The sequence below is a fragment of the Seriola aureovittata genome, chromosome 1 (assembly GCF_021018895.1).
Source record: "Seriola aureovittata isolate HTS-2021-v1 ecotype China chromosome 1, ASM2101889v1, whole genome shotgun sequence".
NCBI lineage: Eukaryota > Metazoa > Chordata > Actinopteri > Carangiformes > Carangidae > Seriola > Seriola aureovittata.
The window spans coordinates 94446-109438 of NC_079364.1; the positions used below are offsets into that span (position 1 = coordinate 94446).

The following is a 14993-nucleotide window of genomic DNA, read 5'->3' on the forward strand; positions in this document are numbered from 1 at the left end:
CGTTCTGTCCAGTAGCTGATGGAACAACAGTGAGGACGCTTAATATAGATTAACATAGAATGCAACCATCATCAGTAAGAGGTCATATCAACATGAACACTGTGTGAATACATGAATCAATGAAATGGTTAATATGTGTCCACATAGTCAACAGTTCATCATCAGTTCAGTCAAAGCCAGATATTTGTTTACTTATTTATTATTTAGAAACTGTCAGTCTGATCTTCACACATCACAACAACAACAACGACAGCAAAACAGACAGCTACAACAACACTCATGTTTTGTCGGTTTTTTAAATCCTTTATTTGATGTGTGTGTGTGTGTGTGTGTGTGGGGGGGGGGGGGCATACATAAACCTTCACTGACTGACTACACTCAGGTTCAGGTCTGAAGCTGATGTGGTATACAGTCCTGTAGTAAAGGTTCAGGTTCAGGTGTTGATCACCTGTGTGATCAGGTTCTACTGACAGGTGTTTGGTCTCTGTTTGACCTCTGACCTTCAGATAAATGAGATGTTACATGTGATTCAAGCCAAACTTTCTGATGTTTCTCTACAAGGTCACGGAATGTGAATGAATGACGCAGAGATGATGGCCTCGCCCCCTCACCCCCTTCCCCGGCTGGTCATGTGACCTCCTTCCTCTCTGGGGGTCTTTAAAGCGTCGTCCCCTCAGAGAGAGTGAGAGTGACAGCAGAGTCCTAGCGACAGGTGAGTCACCTCTACACCTCTCTCTCTGCCTGTCTGTGTGAGTCTGGGTCTCTCGCCCACTGTCCGATGCAGATTCCTTTACACTTGGGGTTAGGGTTAGGGTTGTGTATTATGTTCACCTTGTGTGTATTGTGTGTGTATTATGTGTATTGTGTGTATTATTTTTATATTGTGTGTATTGTGTGTTATGTATGACGATAATTCATGTGTTCATAATTCAGTTGATGAATCAGTACCACCTCATGACAACCTGTAAACAGCTGATCTCTTCAGCGTTCACTCTCTTAAATCAGTGAAACAGTTTGTGTTTTGTCCTCTCAGATCCTGTTAGTGGAGAAACAAGGATTGTGGGAGTTGTGGTGCAGGTTCTTCTTATTTGTCTCAGACAGCAGCAGGATGTTTGTCTCTGTGCTGCTCTGCTGTTGCTCCTTCAGTCTGCTGCATCTCTCCTCCTCTCTGGTTCATGGAAACATCCCGCTGGATGAGGGTCCGGCGGCCGGCCGACACACTGAGACCTCCTACCTTTCTGACATGGGTCAGTACCTACTAAGCTTAGAGTGCGACTCTGTTGCTATGGCTGACTTCACTTTTCAGGGATGAGCTCGCTTGCAGGAACCACAGCAATCGGTTGATGAAAGACCATCTGTGCTGGTGAAAATGCATGATCAACATCCCTCAGTAATAATAAAAAAACACTGAGAAATAAACAAATTCAAGATGAATAATAACAATAATAATAATTTCAGCATGGATCGGGTTGTTTCCAGGTTTCCAGAACACTGTGACGTGGAATGACAGCAGCCCTTTAAGAGTCTTTCTGATTTGGTCTTAGTGAGTTAGGAGTCCTCTCCACTACTTCTAACTTCTCTTAGGAGCTACTTTTAGCCTCAAAGTGCTTTGAGAATACGAGCCATGGTTCACCACCAGACCAGGTTCACGCCGAGAGACCAGGAGACGGGGCTGCATACGGGCAGATTATTACAGCCACCTCCCTGTTTTTCTGTCTTGTGTCCTGCAGAGAGAGGCCACGCCCCTGACCGCGTACACGACCCCACCATCCTACCCGTCGACTCAGTGGAGGATCGCTTCCTGATGGACACGGGGTCCTATGACGAGGTGGGTGTGACTGATTTAAAGAGACAGTACACATTACAGAGCTCAGATGTTGGAGTGGTTAACCTGTTGTGTGGTGACTGCAGTGAATGTACCTGTTTCCAGGACTCGTCAGCAGCCCTGCAGCTGCAGGGTCGGGCCATGCGCTCCCCTCGTCGCTGCATCCCTCACCAGCAGTCATGTCTGGGTTACCCGCTGCCATGCTGCGACCCCTGCGACACCTGCTACTGTCGCTTCTTCAACGCTATCTGCTACTGTCGCAGAGTCGGTCATGCCTGCCCACCCAGACGAACCTGAATGCACCTGACGATGTCCTGCCGTCAGGGGACGTGCAGGCTGAAGAACTGTTGATGCTGTTTCATGTTGTAGAAAATGTTGTGTGTGAAATAAAGGACATGTTGGGAAAAGTCTGACCTGTTTTGTGTCAGTGATTTAAAAACGTTCATGAACTCATCAATAACACAGACAGAAATGTGTTGGTGACTTTATTCTTGAACCCTGGACATAGCCAGACTGGTTCCAGTCTATGCTAAGCTAAGCTAACACAACAGAGGACACAGGGACAGGTCTGGCTCAGAGTTGAGTGGTTTATTGATGATCAGGTTGAAAAAGGAAGCTGTCAAGTCCGACACGCTCAGTTGGCGGCGATGGTCTGGTCCATCCAGGCACGCAGCTCAGTGACACGGGCGTACACGCCGGGCATGGTGGGAGTGCAGGTTCCACTGCCCCAGGACACAATTCCAACCAGAGTCCAGGCTCCGGCCTTCTGACAGACCAGAGGACCGCCAGAGTCGCCCTGAATACACAACACACCAATGAATGAATAAACAACAAGCAACACAAAGTAAAGAACCTGAGCATCAACGTCACTCTGCGTCCGCAGCACCCACCATGCAGGAGGAGGCTCCAGAGGCGCCGGCACAGATCATCAGGTTGCTGATCTTGTTGCCCCAGTAACGACGGCACTGATCATTGGTCAGAAGGGGGAGGGCGGCCTGCTGCAGCAGGGCGGGGGTGTCAGGAGCTGCAACACACACAGACACACACACACACAAACATTAGTGATACACATCACAATGGTGACGTGTGCTGAAACCCACATCAGTGTTCTGACAAAGTCCAATTTGTCATCGGAACCTGAACTCGCAGTGTGAAACCGTTGGATTGAAGTCTGACAGTATTCTGCCCCTCCCCCGCCACCCCCCTGCCTCTCAAGTGAGGTGACCTCACCATTGTGGCGGGTCAGGCCCCAACCGCTGGTCACGCACTTCATGCCTCCAGGGAAGTTGTCTCCGGTCTCGGCCACGCACACAGGGGAAACACGCATGTTCATCTGGGCGGGGCTAGCCAGCTTGATCAGCAGGATGTCATTGTTGATGGTGTAGCCGTTGTAGCGGGGATGCTTGAACACCTGGCAGGAATCGACATCATTATGACCAGCAAACACACACAAACAGGAAGACAGCGAGCCGGGGGGCGGGGTCTGTTACCCACCTTGCCAACCTTCATGACCTGAATGTCCTCAGCGGTGGAGGAGCGGTCGTGCTCTCCGAGGATCACACGGTGGTACGTCCTGCACACAAAGGAGTGAGTGTCATTTCACCTCAAAAACTAACAATAATAATATAGAATATTACTAATGATAATAATAAAGGTTTTTACTTGACATTGCAGTGAGCAGCTGTCACCACCCAGTTCTCATTGACCAGAGAGCCGCCGCAGAAGTGGAAGCCGGTGTAATCCTGAAACAACATGCACAGTTAAAACATGCACGTGTGTGTGTGTTTGTGTGTGTGTGTGTGTGTTTGTGTGTGTGTGTGTGTGTGTGTGTGTGTGTGCGTGTGTGTGTGTATCTGTGTGTGTGTGTGTGTGTGTGTATGTGTGTGTGTGTTTGTGTGTGTGTGTGTGTGTATCTGTGTGTGTGTGTGTATGTGTGTGTGTGTTTGTGTGTGTGTGTATCTGTGTGTGTGTGTGTGTTTACCTGAAGGGACACCTGCCAGGGCCAGGAGTGAGGCACCGCCTCCTCACCGTTCACGATGCGAGAGTAACCAGTGATGACGGGAGGGATGGCGGGAGTGCCGCACCCTGTTGACATCATCATGACAAACAACAACAATAACAACAGGGCTGTTAAGGTTAAATGTAACAAATGATGTAATTGTTAGATTTTTGTTGACTAACAGCTGCATCTGGTCGTCACACTGACATTTTGGAGGGAAACATCAAAAACTAAAAACATCAAGTTGCTATTTGCTGCCTCTGCAGCTACAGCGCCCCCTGAACCTTCTCTTCTTTGTTAAGCATGCTGGGCAACAAAAGCCTCTCTCCCAGCATGCCTTGCTCTGATGTTAAAGACTTAGTCTTACCGTAGGCAGCGCCGGCGAAGGCAAGGCAGGAGAGGATCCACAGGAAGGCCATGGTTCGATCATGGGGAGTCTGTCTGAGCGAGGAGCTTTTATACAGCCAGGGAGCAACTTGATTGGACGGGACAGTACAGGAGGGGACGTCTTATCAGAGGACGGTGGGAGTCTGGACAGGTGGAGCTGACAGAGAGTTTTCTGTCTGTGGTTTAATAATAAGATATAAAAACGATGTCAGGGTCAGAGTAAGACACTTTTACACAACATTTCATTAGTGAAACACAATCAATACATAATCAATAATTAAAACATAGAAATGCATCAACATGATCAGTTAGGGTTGAATAAGTTTTCACTCAGATCATTAAAAACATCCACATGTTTCCAGATGTGCAGCTTCACTTTCTGTCATTGGGAGTGAAATGATTAGTAAAGTTCAGTGATTAACTCATTTTGAAATAATCAATGATTATTTTTCATGTTTATTTAAAGCAGGTGAAAACGTGTTTTTGAATGAAGATGAAACTGTACAGTTATTAACAGGTCACACCGAAGCCGCTACAGAGCTCCTTCACGTTCTAATGTGACGTGATAAACAACAAATATCGAGGCTGTCCGGAGCAAGAGGTGTCTGCGGAAGGCGCGCAGCATCGTGAGGGACAGCTCTCACCCAGGCCACAGACTGTTTTCCCTCCTCCCCTCAGGGAAACGCTACAGGGTTCTCCGCTCCAGGACCAGCAGGTTCAGGAAAAGCTTCTTCCCTGCAGCGGTCACCCTGCTGAACTCACAACCCCGGTGCCCCCCCCCACACACACAACCCAGAGACTGTGACTGCCACACCAACCCCCTCAGCCACCTAACCTTGCACTGAACTGTTCTGAACCGTCTCTACTCATTGTCTAGCACTCACTGTATTTATTCCCGCTACCTCATCATTGTAATTCATTGTAATTCACAGTGTAATTTATTGTACCCTACATATGCACATCTCCACTTTACTTATGCACACCCTCACTTTACATACCTGTACAGCACACACTTGCACTTTAACTGCTCTTTTGCACTTCTGGTTAGATACTAACTGCATTTCGTTGTCTTAGTACGTGTACTCTGTGCAATGACAATAAAGTTGAATCTAATCTAATCGAATCTAAACAACAACATTGTTACTGTAACATGTATTCAAACATTAATATTGTAACTTTATTTGAACGTTTTCATGCTGTGATAATTGTCGCTTTGTCATTGTGGATTTTTTGGTGCAACATTTGCTAACAACTGTAGATGACGATAACGAACTTCAGAGCTACACTAACCAGGAAGTAACACCTCTGGTCATGTGACAATTGACAGCAAACATGTTTCATTCAGACTATTTATTATTTCATTGTTGGAAATGCTTTTTTATATTCAGTTACATTTTTCCAACATGAACTAAAAATGTTTGATGGAATTTAATGAGTTAATTCAGTTTGTGAAGTGAAGAGCAGGAAAAAGTTTCTAAAGTTTTATATGTGTTAAAGATTTTTTTACGGTTTATAGAAACAACACCATGTGGTGTATGTGTGTGTGTGTGTGTGTGTGTGTGTGTGTGTGTGTGTGTGTGTGTGTGTGTGAGGTGTGTGAGGTGTGTGTGTGTGTGTGTTGTGTGTGTGTGGTGTGTGTGTGAGGTGTGTGTGTGTGTGAGGTGTGTGTGTGTGTGTGAGGTGTGTGAGGTGTGTGTGTGTGTGTGCATGTGAGGTGTGTGAGGTGTGTGTGTGTGTGTGTGTGTGTGTGTGTGTGTGTGTGTGTGTGTGAGGTGTGTGTGTGTGTGTGTGTGTGTGTGTGTGTGTGTGTGGTGTGTGAGGTGTGTGTGTGTTTGTGTGTGTGTGTGAGGTGTGTGAGGTGTGTGTGTGTGTGTGTGTGGTGTGTGTGTGAGGTGTGTGTGTGTGTGTGAGGTGTGTGAGGTGTGTGTGTGTGGTGTGTGTGTGTGTGTGGTGTGTGAGGTGTGTGAGGTGTGTGTGTGTGTGTGTGTGTGTGTGTTTGGTGTGTGAGGTGTGTGTGTGTGAGGTGTGTGAGGTGTGTGTGTGTGTGTGTGTGAGGTGTGTGAGGTGTGTGTGTGTGTGTGTGTGTGTGTGTGAGGTGTGTGTGTGTGTGTGTGTGAGGTGTGTGTGTGTGTGAGGTGTGTGAGGTGTGTGTGTGTGTGTGCGTGTGAGGTGTGTGAGGTGTGTGTGTGTGTGTGTGAGGTGTGTGAGGTGTGTGTGTGTGTGTGTGTGTGTGTGTGTGTCTGTGTGTGTGTGTGAGGTGTGTGAGGTGTGTGTGTGTGTGTGTGTGAGTGTGTGTGTGTGTGAGGTGTGTGAGGTGTGTGTGTGTGTGTGTGTGTGTGTGTGGTGTGAGGTGTGTGAGGTGTGTGTGTGTGTGTGTGTGTGTGTGTGTGTGTGAGGTGTGTGAGGTGTGTGTGTGTGTGTGTGTGTGTGTCTGTGTGTGTGTGGGTTGAAGGTCAGCTGCTTCAAACATGTGTGTGTTTCCCAGCAGCAGTTTATCAGCAGCAGCTTCACCTCAACATGTGACCTCAGCAACAACAGAAGAATACACTGTCTGGGTATATCTATAACATATGTAATAAATGTAATATATGTATAATATGTAAAGTGTGTGTGTGTCACTACGTCGTCACTGACGGGAAACTAAAACATATAAACATTTAGATATATAAACATTTACAGATGTAAACATGTATTTACATGTATATGTAAACAGCTGCAGGTTGATGGTTAATTTAACACTAAAACACTGTTGTGATGATGTTGTTTTATGTATTATATGTATTTAGTCTTTACACAAAAAAAAAATACAGGAGTTAATTGGTCATTAATTAGTTTAGATTTTTATATAACTCTCTTTTCAATGTGTGTGTGTTTGTGTGTGTGTGTGTGTTTGTGTCATTAATGCATGTGTGACTGATGGTTGTTGTTGTATTTGAAGTCTGCAGCAGCTGAAGCTTTCTGTTGTCAAGGAAACACAAACATGATGATGATGTCATCAGCCATGATTTGATGGTGAATATAATGAGGTCAAGGGTCAAGGCTGTTTGCAGCAGCAGAGACCAAAGAGCTGCAGCAGAAGCTTTCTATTGATGATTGATTATTGTCATTTTCTTTTTTATTTGATCAGAACTGAACAGAATATCTGATATTGATCGGTGATATGAAGTAGTTTGTATTAATCTCATCACATTATACAAACATCTTTGTTTATTTATTGATCAACCTTTATTTCTACGTCGTTGTTCGGTTGATCAGACCTGCTCTTCTGTTCACAGCTGAGATCAGATACAAAAAGTCAACAGGTCCAGGATCAGAACTTCTTCCTTGAGATAGTAAAGGATAAGTTCCGGTTCTGGTTCTGGTTCTCGGAGCTGGTTCTTCTTCATGAAGATACCTTCAGTGTGAGGACTGTTTTCTGTAAATGAAGAGCTGTCTCACACAGGTATGACTGAAGTATATGTCTCATATTCTTTCTGAAGGTGCTGCTGGTCATTGGTGTCATACAGGTGTGTTTTCATACATTTCATTATAATCCGCCATACTTCTTCTTCTTCTGTGAAAATTTCAGTGCGGAACTCGTCCCACAGCTTTGAGAAAACTCTGATAAATTCTATAACAAGACATTTGGTTTGTTCAGGAATGGTGTGCTATGACTTTTCATAGTGATTTCAGTAACCGTGGCAATGTAAACTGTGAATAACGGCAAAAAATTCCCATAGAAAAGGAATAGAGAGACATTGTGAAAATGACCAAGCCCACGCCTCTTTGGAGCCACACTGCTTGTTCAAAAGAGCTGAAAGACGTTTGTTTTACATTAAATCTCATTTGCGTTTATTCGTGGGTGCAATAGGTTTTGTTCCAGTTTTGGGACTTTTGGTCGGCAGCCATTAAAACTGTTTGATATTTAAGTTGAAGCAAATGCTCATCGTTCCCTCACCTGCTCCACCCTCAGCTTAATAAAAACCTATATATATATATATATGTGTGTATATATATATATATATATATATATATATACATACACATATATGTATTGTCTTTGAACTGTTTAAATAAACACAACCAGTAAAATTCAAGACACAAATTCAGAGGACAAACACAGTCAGTGATGTTCAAGGTTTTTATTATCATTCACTATCCACTCTGTTGTGGGACTGCCAGGCCAAGAAGGTCAAGGGGTCAACCCCGGTGTTGGCAGCTCAGTCTCTGAGGTTTAGTTGGCGGCAAGGATCTGGTCAACCCAACTGCGGAGCTCAGTGACACGGGCGTAGACAGCAGGAGTGGAGGTGGAGCAGCGGCTGCTTCCCCAGGACACAATACCGACCAGGGTCCAGGCGTTGTTCTTCTCACAGACCAGAGGACCACCAGAGTCGCCCTGAGACCACAACCACCCAACATTAACCATAAGTACACCGCTTCATCATATAACAAGCAGAAGAAGAACCAAATGAATCTGAATGAGACAGGTGAGACAGGGAGGTGGGCGGGGCCTCACCATGCAGGAAGTTGCTCCGGCTCCTCCAGCGCAGATCATCACATCGGAGATGTTGCTACCCCAGTGTCTCTTACACTGCTCATTGGACAGCAGGGGCAGGGCGGCCTGCTGCAGCTTGTTGGGAGTACTGGGAGCTGTGGGAGACAGAAAGCACTCAGACACACTTCTTGTGCACCTTTCAAAGTAAAAGTCTTCCTGCTGAGTTGGAGAAAACGCATCTTGGATGAAAACAGCCGGACCTGGCTCCGACTCCAGGAGCCAATCAAAGAGTCTGTTTCTCCAGGTCTCTGACGCCCCTGTCAGGTCAAACATCTGATGTAACTCACCGTTGTAGCGGGTCAGACCCCAGCCGGAGGTGACGCAGGTCATGCCATCGGCGAAGACGTCGGTGGACTCAGCGATGCAGACGGGGGACACGTTGGTGCCCAGGCGGGCGGGGGAGGCCAGTTTGATGAGGGTGATGTCATTGTTGATGGTGCGGGGGTTCCATCTGGGGTGGGTGAACACCTGTGATGGGGGTGGGGGGATTTGGGGGGGTGTTAGTGGAGGGAGCATGGTGTGTCCTGAAAGCTGATTGGCTGATGAGTTGCTCTCACCTTGGCGGGCTTCAGCACCTGCACGTCCTCGTTGGAGCCGTAGCCCTTATCGTGTTCTCCAGCAACCACACGGTGGTAGGTCCTGACAGGAAACAGGAAACAGGAAACAGGTCAGTTCACACAAAACAACACACAGACATAATTCACTGCAAATGATGAAAAAGTTGTTTTCTTCTTGTGCTCAGACTCAGAGCAGGTCTGAACCCAAGTAGACCTGCTGGCTGGTCTCGGGTCTTTGTTCGGTGTTGTGGTGTTGTGTTGTCATCAGGGTGTTGTTGTGTTGTTGTCAGGGTGTTGTTTTCAGGGTGTTGTGTTGTTGTCAGGGTGTTGTTGTCAGGGTGGTGTTGTGTTGTCGTCACGGTGTTGTGTTGTCGTCAGGGTGTTGTTGTCAGGGTGGTGTTATGTTGTCGTCACGGTGTTGTTTTCAGGGTGTTGTGTTGTTGTCAGGGTGTTGTTGTCAGGGTGTTGTTGTATTGTTGTCAGGGAGGTGTTGTGTTGTCGTCAGGGTGTTGTTGTCAGGGTGGTGTTGTGTTGTCGTCACGGTGTTGTTTTCAGGGTGTTGTGTTGTTGTCAGGGTGTTGTTGTGTTGTCGTCAGGGTGTTGTTTTCAGGGTGTTGTGTTGTTGTCAGGGTGTTGTTGTGTTGTTGTCAGGGTGTTGTTGTGTTGTTTTCAGGGTGTTGTTGTGTTGTCGTCAGGGTGTTGTTTTCAGGGTGTTGTGTTGTTGTCAGGGTGTTGTTGTGTTGTTGTCAGGGTGGTGTTGTGTTGTCGTCAGGGTGTTGTTGTTGTTGGTCGTATTTTGCTGCACTGACCTGACGTTACAGTGAGCGGCGGTCACCACCCAGTTCTCGTTGATCAGAGATCCTCCACAGAAGTGGAAGCCGTTGGATTGCTGAGAGGAAAACGACTCGAGTAAGTTACTGAACAGAAGAAGAAAGAGAGGTATTTGTGTTTGTTGAGGTCAGCTGACTCACCTGCAGAGACACCTGCCAGGGCCAGGAGTGAGGCACAGCCTCCTCACCGTTGACGATGCGGGCGTAGCCGCTCACCTGGGGAGGGATGGCGGGGGTGCCACAGCCTGAGAGGACGACAGGTCAAACTTTACCTCTTCACTCTCTGTTATTTAAATCATTCTTCTTTACACTGAGAGAAACTGCAGCAGAGTCTCACTGAGCACAGCTGCAGGTCTGATCAATACAACCTCAGTCACTGATCAATCAATCGATCAATGACTGTGTGTGTGTGTGTGTGTGTGTGTGTCTCACCATAGGCAGCGCTGACGAAGGCGAGGCAGGAGATGATCCAGAGGAAAGTCATGGTGGTGATGATGATGATGATGATGTGTTCAGGATGGAGTTGCTGTTTTATACCTGAGCCCTGCCCGGCCTCAGCCAATCAGAGCATCTGCTGGTTTGTCCAGCTCAGCCGTCAGCTGGTTATCAGACCTGTGGCAACGGTGTCGTTCCCACGGGTCACATGTCCCAAGCTACTGCTGTCTGATTGGCTGAAACGTCTGACAACATGTGGATGATGCACCAGAAACCAGTTAGCAGATCTGTTTTTATCCAAACTCAACTTTATTTAACTTCAGCATGTGAACATGAGTCTGATTCATGATACACACATGTTCATGTGTTCATGTTAATGTTCATGTGTTCATGTGTCAGTGAATTAACATCAGTTTTAATGCGTTTGTTCTCAGTTTCAATTTCTCTGTTTACACCTTAAAACCTTTAAGACCACCTTAAACACTTTAAACGTTCAGCCTCGTCCTCTGAACTTGGTGGAGCTTCAGGTGAGTCACCTGACTGAGAGACTTCATGATGCTCCATTACAGGTTTCTGTAGAGAAGTCTAAAACCACCAGGATCCACATCAGACCAGGACCACAGATGATCCCCTTCAGAGCCAGAGGGAGTCATGAGTATGACCACACCCCAGACCTGTACTCAGATCAGGGTCTGAGGGAGTTCACCGACAGTTCAAAGGTCGCAGTAAATTAATGTGAGTGAATCTGGATAAAGCTTGTTAAAAACACAATCAGCTGTTTTTTTTTAATAAACAGTGAAGTTGATGGTGGTGACCACAATCCGCCCCACCCTCCTGTGTTTCACCTGTGTTCAATCACCTGTGTTCAATCCCCCTTGCCTCCCTGGTGTGTATTTAGTCTCTGTGCCCCGTCTTGTCTTTGTCAGTCTGTCTGCTTACAACCCCATGATGTCCTCCGGTTCTGTTCCTGTCGTTCTCCAGTTTTGTTCTTGTTCCCTCAGTATTTCCAGCCTTCTGTCTCTCATCTCAATAAGAACTGATGCAGGAAGGTTCTTTGATTCACTGGGACTTTGATTCTGAATAATTAGTGAAAGGTTTATTTCTGACCTTCTAACCAGCTGTTGGTCCAGACTATGAATCAGCTGGAGATGATGTTGTGATGATCTGATCATGTCACAAGGATCATATGTCTAATAAACCTCATAGTGTCTGTAATGGTTGCTAGGGTTCTATCAAACAGGAGACTCCACACTGATATATGTATGTATATATGTGTGTGTGTGTGTGTTTGTATGTGTGTGTATATATATGTTTAATAGATAAATAAAAAGATGAATAAATAATTTATCTCTCATGTTTTTATTACAAACATGTTTCAAAACAGAATTCAGTCTAAAACAACCATGTACACACACACACACACACACACACACACATTTAGACATAATGGAGTCAGCAGCTGTTAATGTGTCACATGTTGATAAAACTGAACAGTCACATGACTGAAGATCAGTGAACTGAATGTGACTGAGACATTTACATTTAGTCATTTACACTTTTATCGAAAGAGACACTGAAACTTCAGACTCTTCTTCGGTTTAACAGGTGAAGAAGATCAGGTGAAGTCCAGTCAGACCATCTGGACCGAGGTGGTCTAATGACACACCTCACTCATTAGAGGAACTCAGTGTCTGAATGAGTTCAGACCCACAAGTCGCTCTGAAGGCAACAGGACAGAAGGACCCTGATCCAGGAGCTCGTGGTCCACAAGGAGGTTGACAAACAGCAGAGCGACATGTGATCAAAGACCAGACGAGCTGCTCCTGGACCATCTGTCAGGGTTTCACTGTGAGGGAAACATCTGGACCAGGACCTGATGTTTCTGATGTTGTCCTGGAGACAGATGCGTCGTGGTCAGAGAAGGAGAACTGGTCATCAAACATGGTGCCAGGTGAAAAAGAGATTTTAATGTGACTGATTGATCAACTTAAATTGATTATTATAAATCACTTAAAGATCACTAAACTTCATCATAGTTAGTTGAGGTTTAACTTTCTCCTTACATTGTCTTTTTTCAAAATAAGAGCGCAGTCAGCGTAACAACACACCAAAGCTCTGACTGAGGAGAATTCAGAGGAACTGATCCTCATCATGTGGCTCTCTGACATCATCAAGGTGTGTGAAACATGTACCACCTGACCTTGAGACCTGAACCTGAAGCAGGTTCAACAGAGCCAGGAAATCTTTTCATTATCTAGTTTAAATGAACCTCACACCTCAGCATCGACTCTGTGAGTAAGACCAGGTGGTCACATTGAAGGGGTGGAGTTTGCAGCATGTGACCAATCACAAACAAGGACAAGTCCACAAGCAGCAGAGCAGCATATTTACAAAGAAGAAACTGTAATATTAGGCAAGAAGAAGAAGTTCATCACATGATCCAGAAACTAGATTTAATATCACTCATCATCTTCAGGACACCGTCTCAGAAGTGACTGTGTGAACAGGGCCAGGTTTCCTGACAGAGGTCTGGGAAAGTGTGGATTATCAGCAGCTGAGGAGGTTAATGATTGGTCAGGCTGAGGCAGCTGAAGGTTGTTGATTGGTCGGTGAGTCTTTCGGGTATAAAAACAGGCCGTGTGTCCTCGCTGCCTACAGAGAGCCTGCAGGTGTCTGAGCTGATCCAGAGATGGACGGGGGGGCTGCAGGTCAGTCATGCAAACGACTGTCGTTGACACTTGGAGCACAAAAGGGAACCAGTGACATCATCATCCTTGTGAACGCCCACAAGAGCTTAAATACCTGGGTCTCCACACCAGAAAGTAGGACCAGTCCCGGCCTGGTCAGATGCGTACACGAACTGATGAAGCTTCTTGGACGAGAGGTGAAACGTCTTCACAGACAAACAACCTCGTCCAGTTGTTTTTAATTTAAAAACTCCTTCAGGACACGATGACCTGGACAAATGAGAATATACACAGGCTCATACACACACACACACACACACACACTCACAGACACACACAAACACTCACACGCACGCTCACACACACACACACACACACACACACACACACACACACACACACACACACACACACACACACACACAGACACACACACTCATACGCACGCCCTCACACACACGCTCACACACACACACACACACACACTCATAGACACGCTCACAGACACACAAACACACATACACTCAAACACATACTCACAGACACACACACTCACGTACGCTCACTCACACACACACGCGCTCTCACACACACGCTCACACACACACACACACACACACACAAACACTACCACACACACACACGCTCTAACACACACAACACACACACACACAACAAACACACACACTCGCACACAGACACACTCATAGGCACGCTCACACACACAGACACACTCACACAGAAACACATACACACACACACAGACACACTCATAGGCACGCTCACACACACACACTCACATAGACACACTCACACGCAACACACACACACACTCATACGCACGCCCTCACACACTCACAGACACAGAAAGACACATACTCACAGACACACACGCTCTCACACACACACGCTCACAGACACACACAACAAACACACACACTCACAGGCACGCTCACAGACACACACACTCACAGACACACACACACGCTCACTCACACACACACACACACACACACAAACTCGCACACACTGACACACACACACACACAAACATACTGACACACTCACGCACACACAATTACAGACACACTCACACAGACACATACACAGACTCACACACTCAGACACACACATACACTCACACAGACACAAGCACAAGCTCACACACACACAAACACACACACAGACACATACACAAACACTCATGCTCAGACATACACACACTCACAGACACACACACGCACGCTCACACACACACACGCACGCACACACACACACACACACACACACACACACACACACGCTCACACACACACACACACACACACACACACACACACACTCACACGTACGCTCACAAACAAAACAAAACGGACAGAAACTGAGCAGCTGCTGAAAATGATCATTTTAGTAACAAACTGAGAGACTTGGTAAATGTGGACTTTCTTCAGCCTGTTTCCTGTTTGTTTGATGAAGTGTTCGAGACCTGAACCTTATGTTATAGAATAAAAGTGACTTCACTGTGATGATCTGATCTTCTCTGTCTCTCATTCATTTCCACAAACTTCCTGAATGAAAGGAAACTGGTCTAGAACAAATGGAATTAGAGAAATGAGGCACTTTAACGAGCAGCTGGAAACAAGAGACTCATTTATATCATTTGACTTTCTGCAGCTCTGTCAGCTGAGAACCTTCAGAGAAGTCCAGTGACTGACAGACAGCTGCACCGACCTGTGACC

At 46.2% G+C, this 14993-nt stretch overlaps 3 protein-coding genes across 3 annotated transcripts; 1 reads left to right on the forward strand and 2 right to left on the reverse strand.

Moving 5' to 3' along the window:
- Positions 1-504: 504 nt before the first annotated feature.
- Positions 505-2229, forward strand: agrp (agouti related neuropeptide). The gene is made up of 4 exons (XM_056379904.1): positions 505-712; positions 1034-1247; positions 1731-1828; positions 1931-2229. Exons 2-4 carry the CDS (start codon positions 1109-1111, stop codon positions 2120-2122), a joined length of 429 nt encoding a protein of 142 aa, XP_056235879.1. The 5' UTR covers positions 505-712; positions 1034-1108; the 3' UTR covers positions 2123-2229.
- Positions 2230-2394: 165 nt separating this feature from the next.
- Positions 2395-4261, reverse strand: LOC130170439 (chymotrypsin A-like). The gene is made up of 7 exons (XM_056377740.1): positions 4192-4261; positions 3807-3910; positions 3488-3567; positions 3320-3398; positions 3056-3236; positions 2716-2849; positions 2395-2621 (listed from the first exon to the last, which is right to left on the reverse strand). Exons 1-7 carry the CDS (start codon positions 4241-4243, stop codon positions 2460-2462), a joined length of 792 nt encoding a protein of 263 aa, XP_056233715.1. The 5' UTR covers positions 4244-4261; the 3' UTR covers positions 2395-2459.
- Positions 4262-8317: 4056 nt separating this feature from the next.
- Positions 8318-11917, reverse strand: LOC130170375 (chymotrypsin B). The gene is made up of 7 exons (XM_056377629.1): positions 10565-11917; positions 10274-10377; positions 10112-10191; positions 9303-9384; positions 9033-9213; positions 8707-8840; positions 8318-8586 (listed from the first exon to the last, which is right to left on the reverse strand). Exons 1-7 carry the CDS (start codon positions 10614-10616, stop codon positions 8425-8427), a joined length of 795 nt encoding a protein of 264 aa, XP_056233604.1. The 5' UTR covers positions 10617-11917; the 3' UTR covers positions 8318-8424.
- Between the last annotated feature and the right edge of the window lie 3076 nt (positions 11918-14993).

Coding starts and splice junctions, on each gene's coding strand:
- agrp (XM_056379904.1), top strand. CDS start 1,109: ATGTTTGTCTCTGTGCTGCTCTGCTGTTGCTCCTTCAGTCTGCTGCAT. Junction 1,248..1,730: donor CTCCTACCTTTCTGACATGG/GTCAGTACCTAC, acceptor TGTGTCCTGCAG/AGAGAGGCCACGCCCCTGAC. Junction 1,829..1,930: donor ACACGGGGTCCTATGACGAG/GTGGGTGTGACT, acceptor ACCTGTTTCCAG/GACTCGTCAGCAGCCCTGCA.
- LOC130170439 (XM_056377740.1), bottom strand. CDS start 4,243: ATGGCCTTCCTGTGGATCCTCTCCTGCCTTGCCTTCGCCGGCGCTGCC. Junction 3,568..3,806: donor CCTGGCAGGTGTCCCTTCAG/GTAAACACACAC, acceptor ATGTTGTTTCAG/GATTACACCGGCTTCCACTT. Junction 3,237..3,319: donor AGGTCATGAAGGTTGGCAAG/GTGGGTAACAGA, acceptor GATTCCTGCCAG/GTGTTCAAGCATCCCCGCTA.
- LOC130170375 (XM_056377629.1), bottom strand. CDS start 10,616: ATGACTTTCCTCTGGATCATCTCCTGCCTCGCCTTCGTCAGCGCTGCC. Junction 9,385..10,111: donor GCCGCTCACTGTAACGTCAG/GTCAGTGCAGCA, acceptor GTTTCCTGTCAG/GACCTACCACCGTGTGGTTG. Junction 9,214..9,302: donor AGGTGCTGAAGCCCGCCAAG/GTGAGAGCAACT, acceptor CCCCCATCACAG/GTGTTCACCCACCCCAGATG.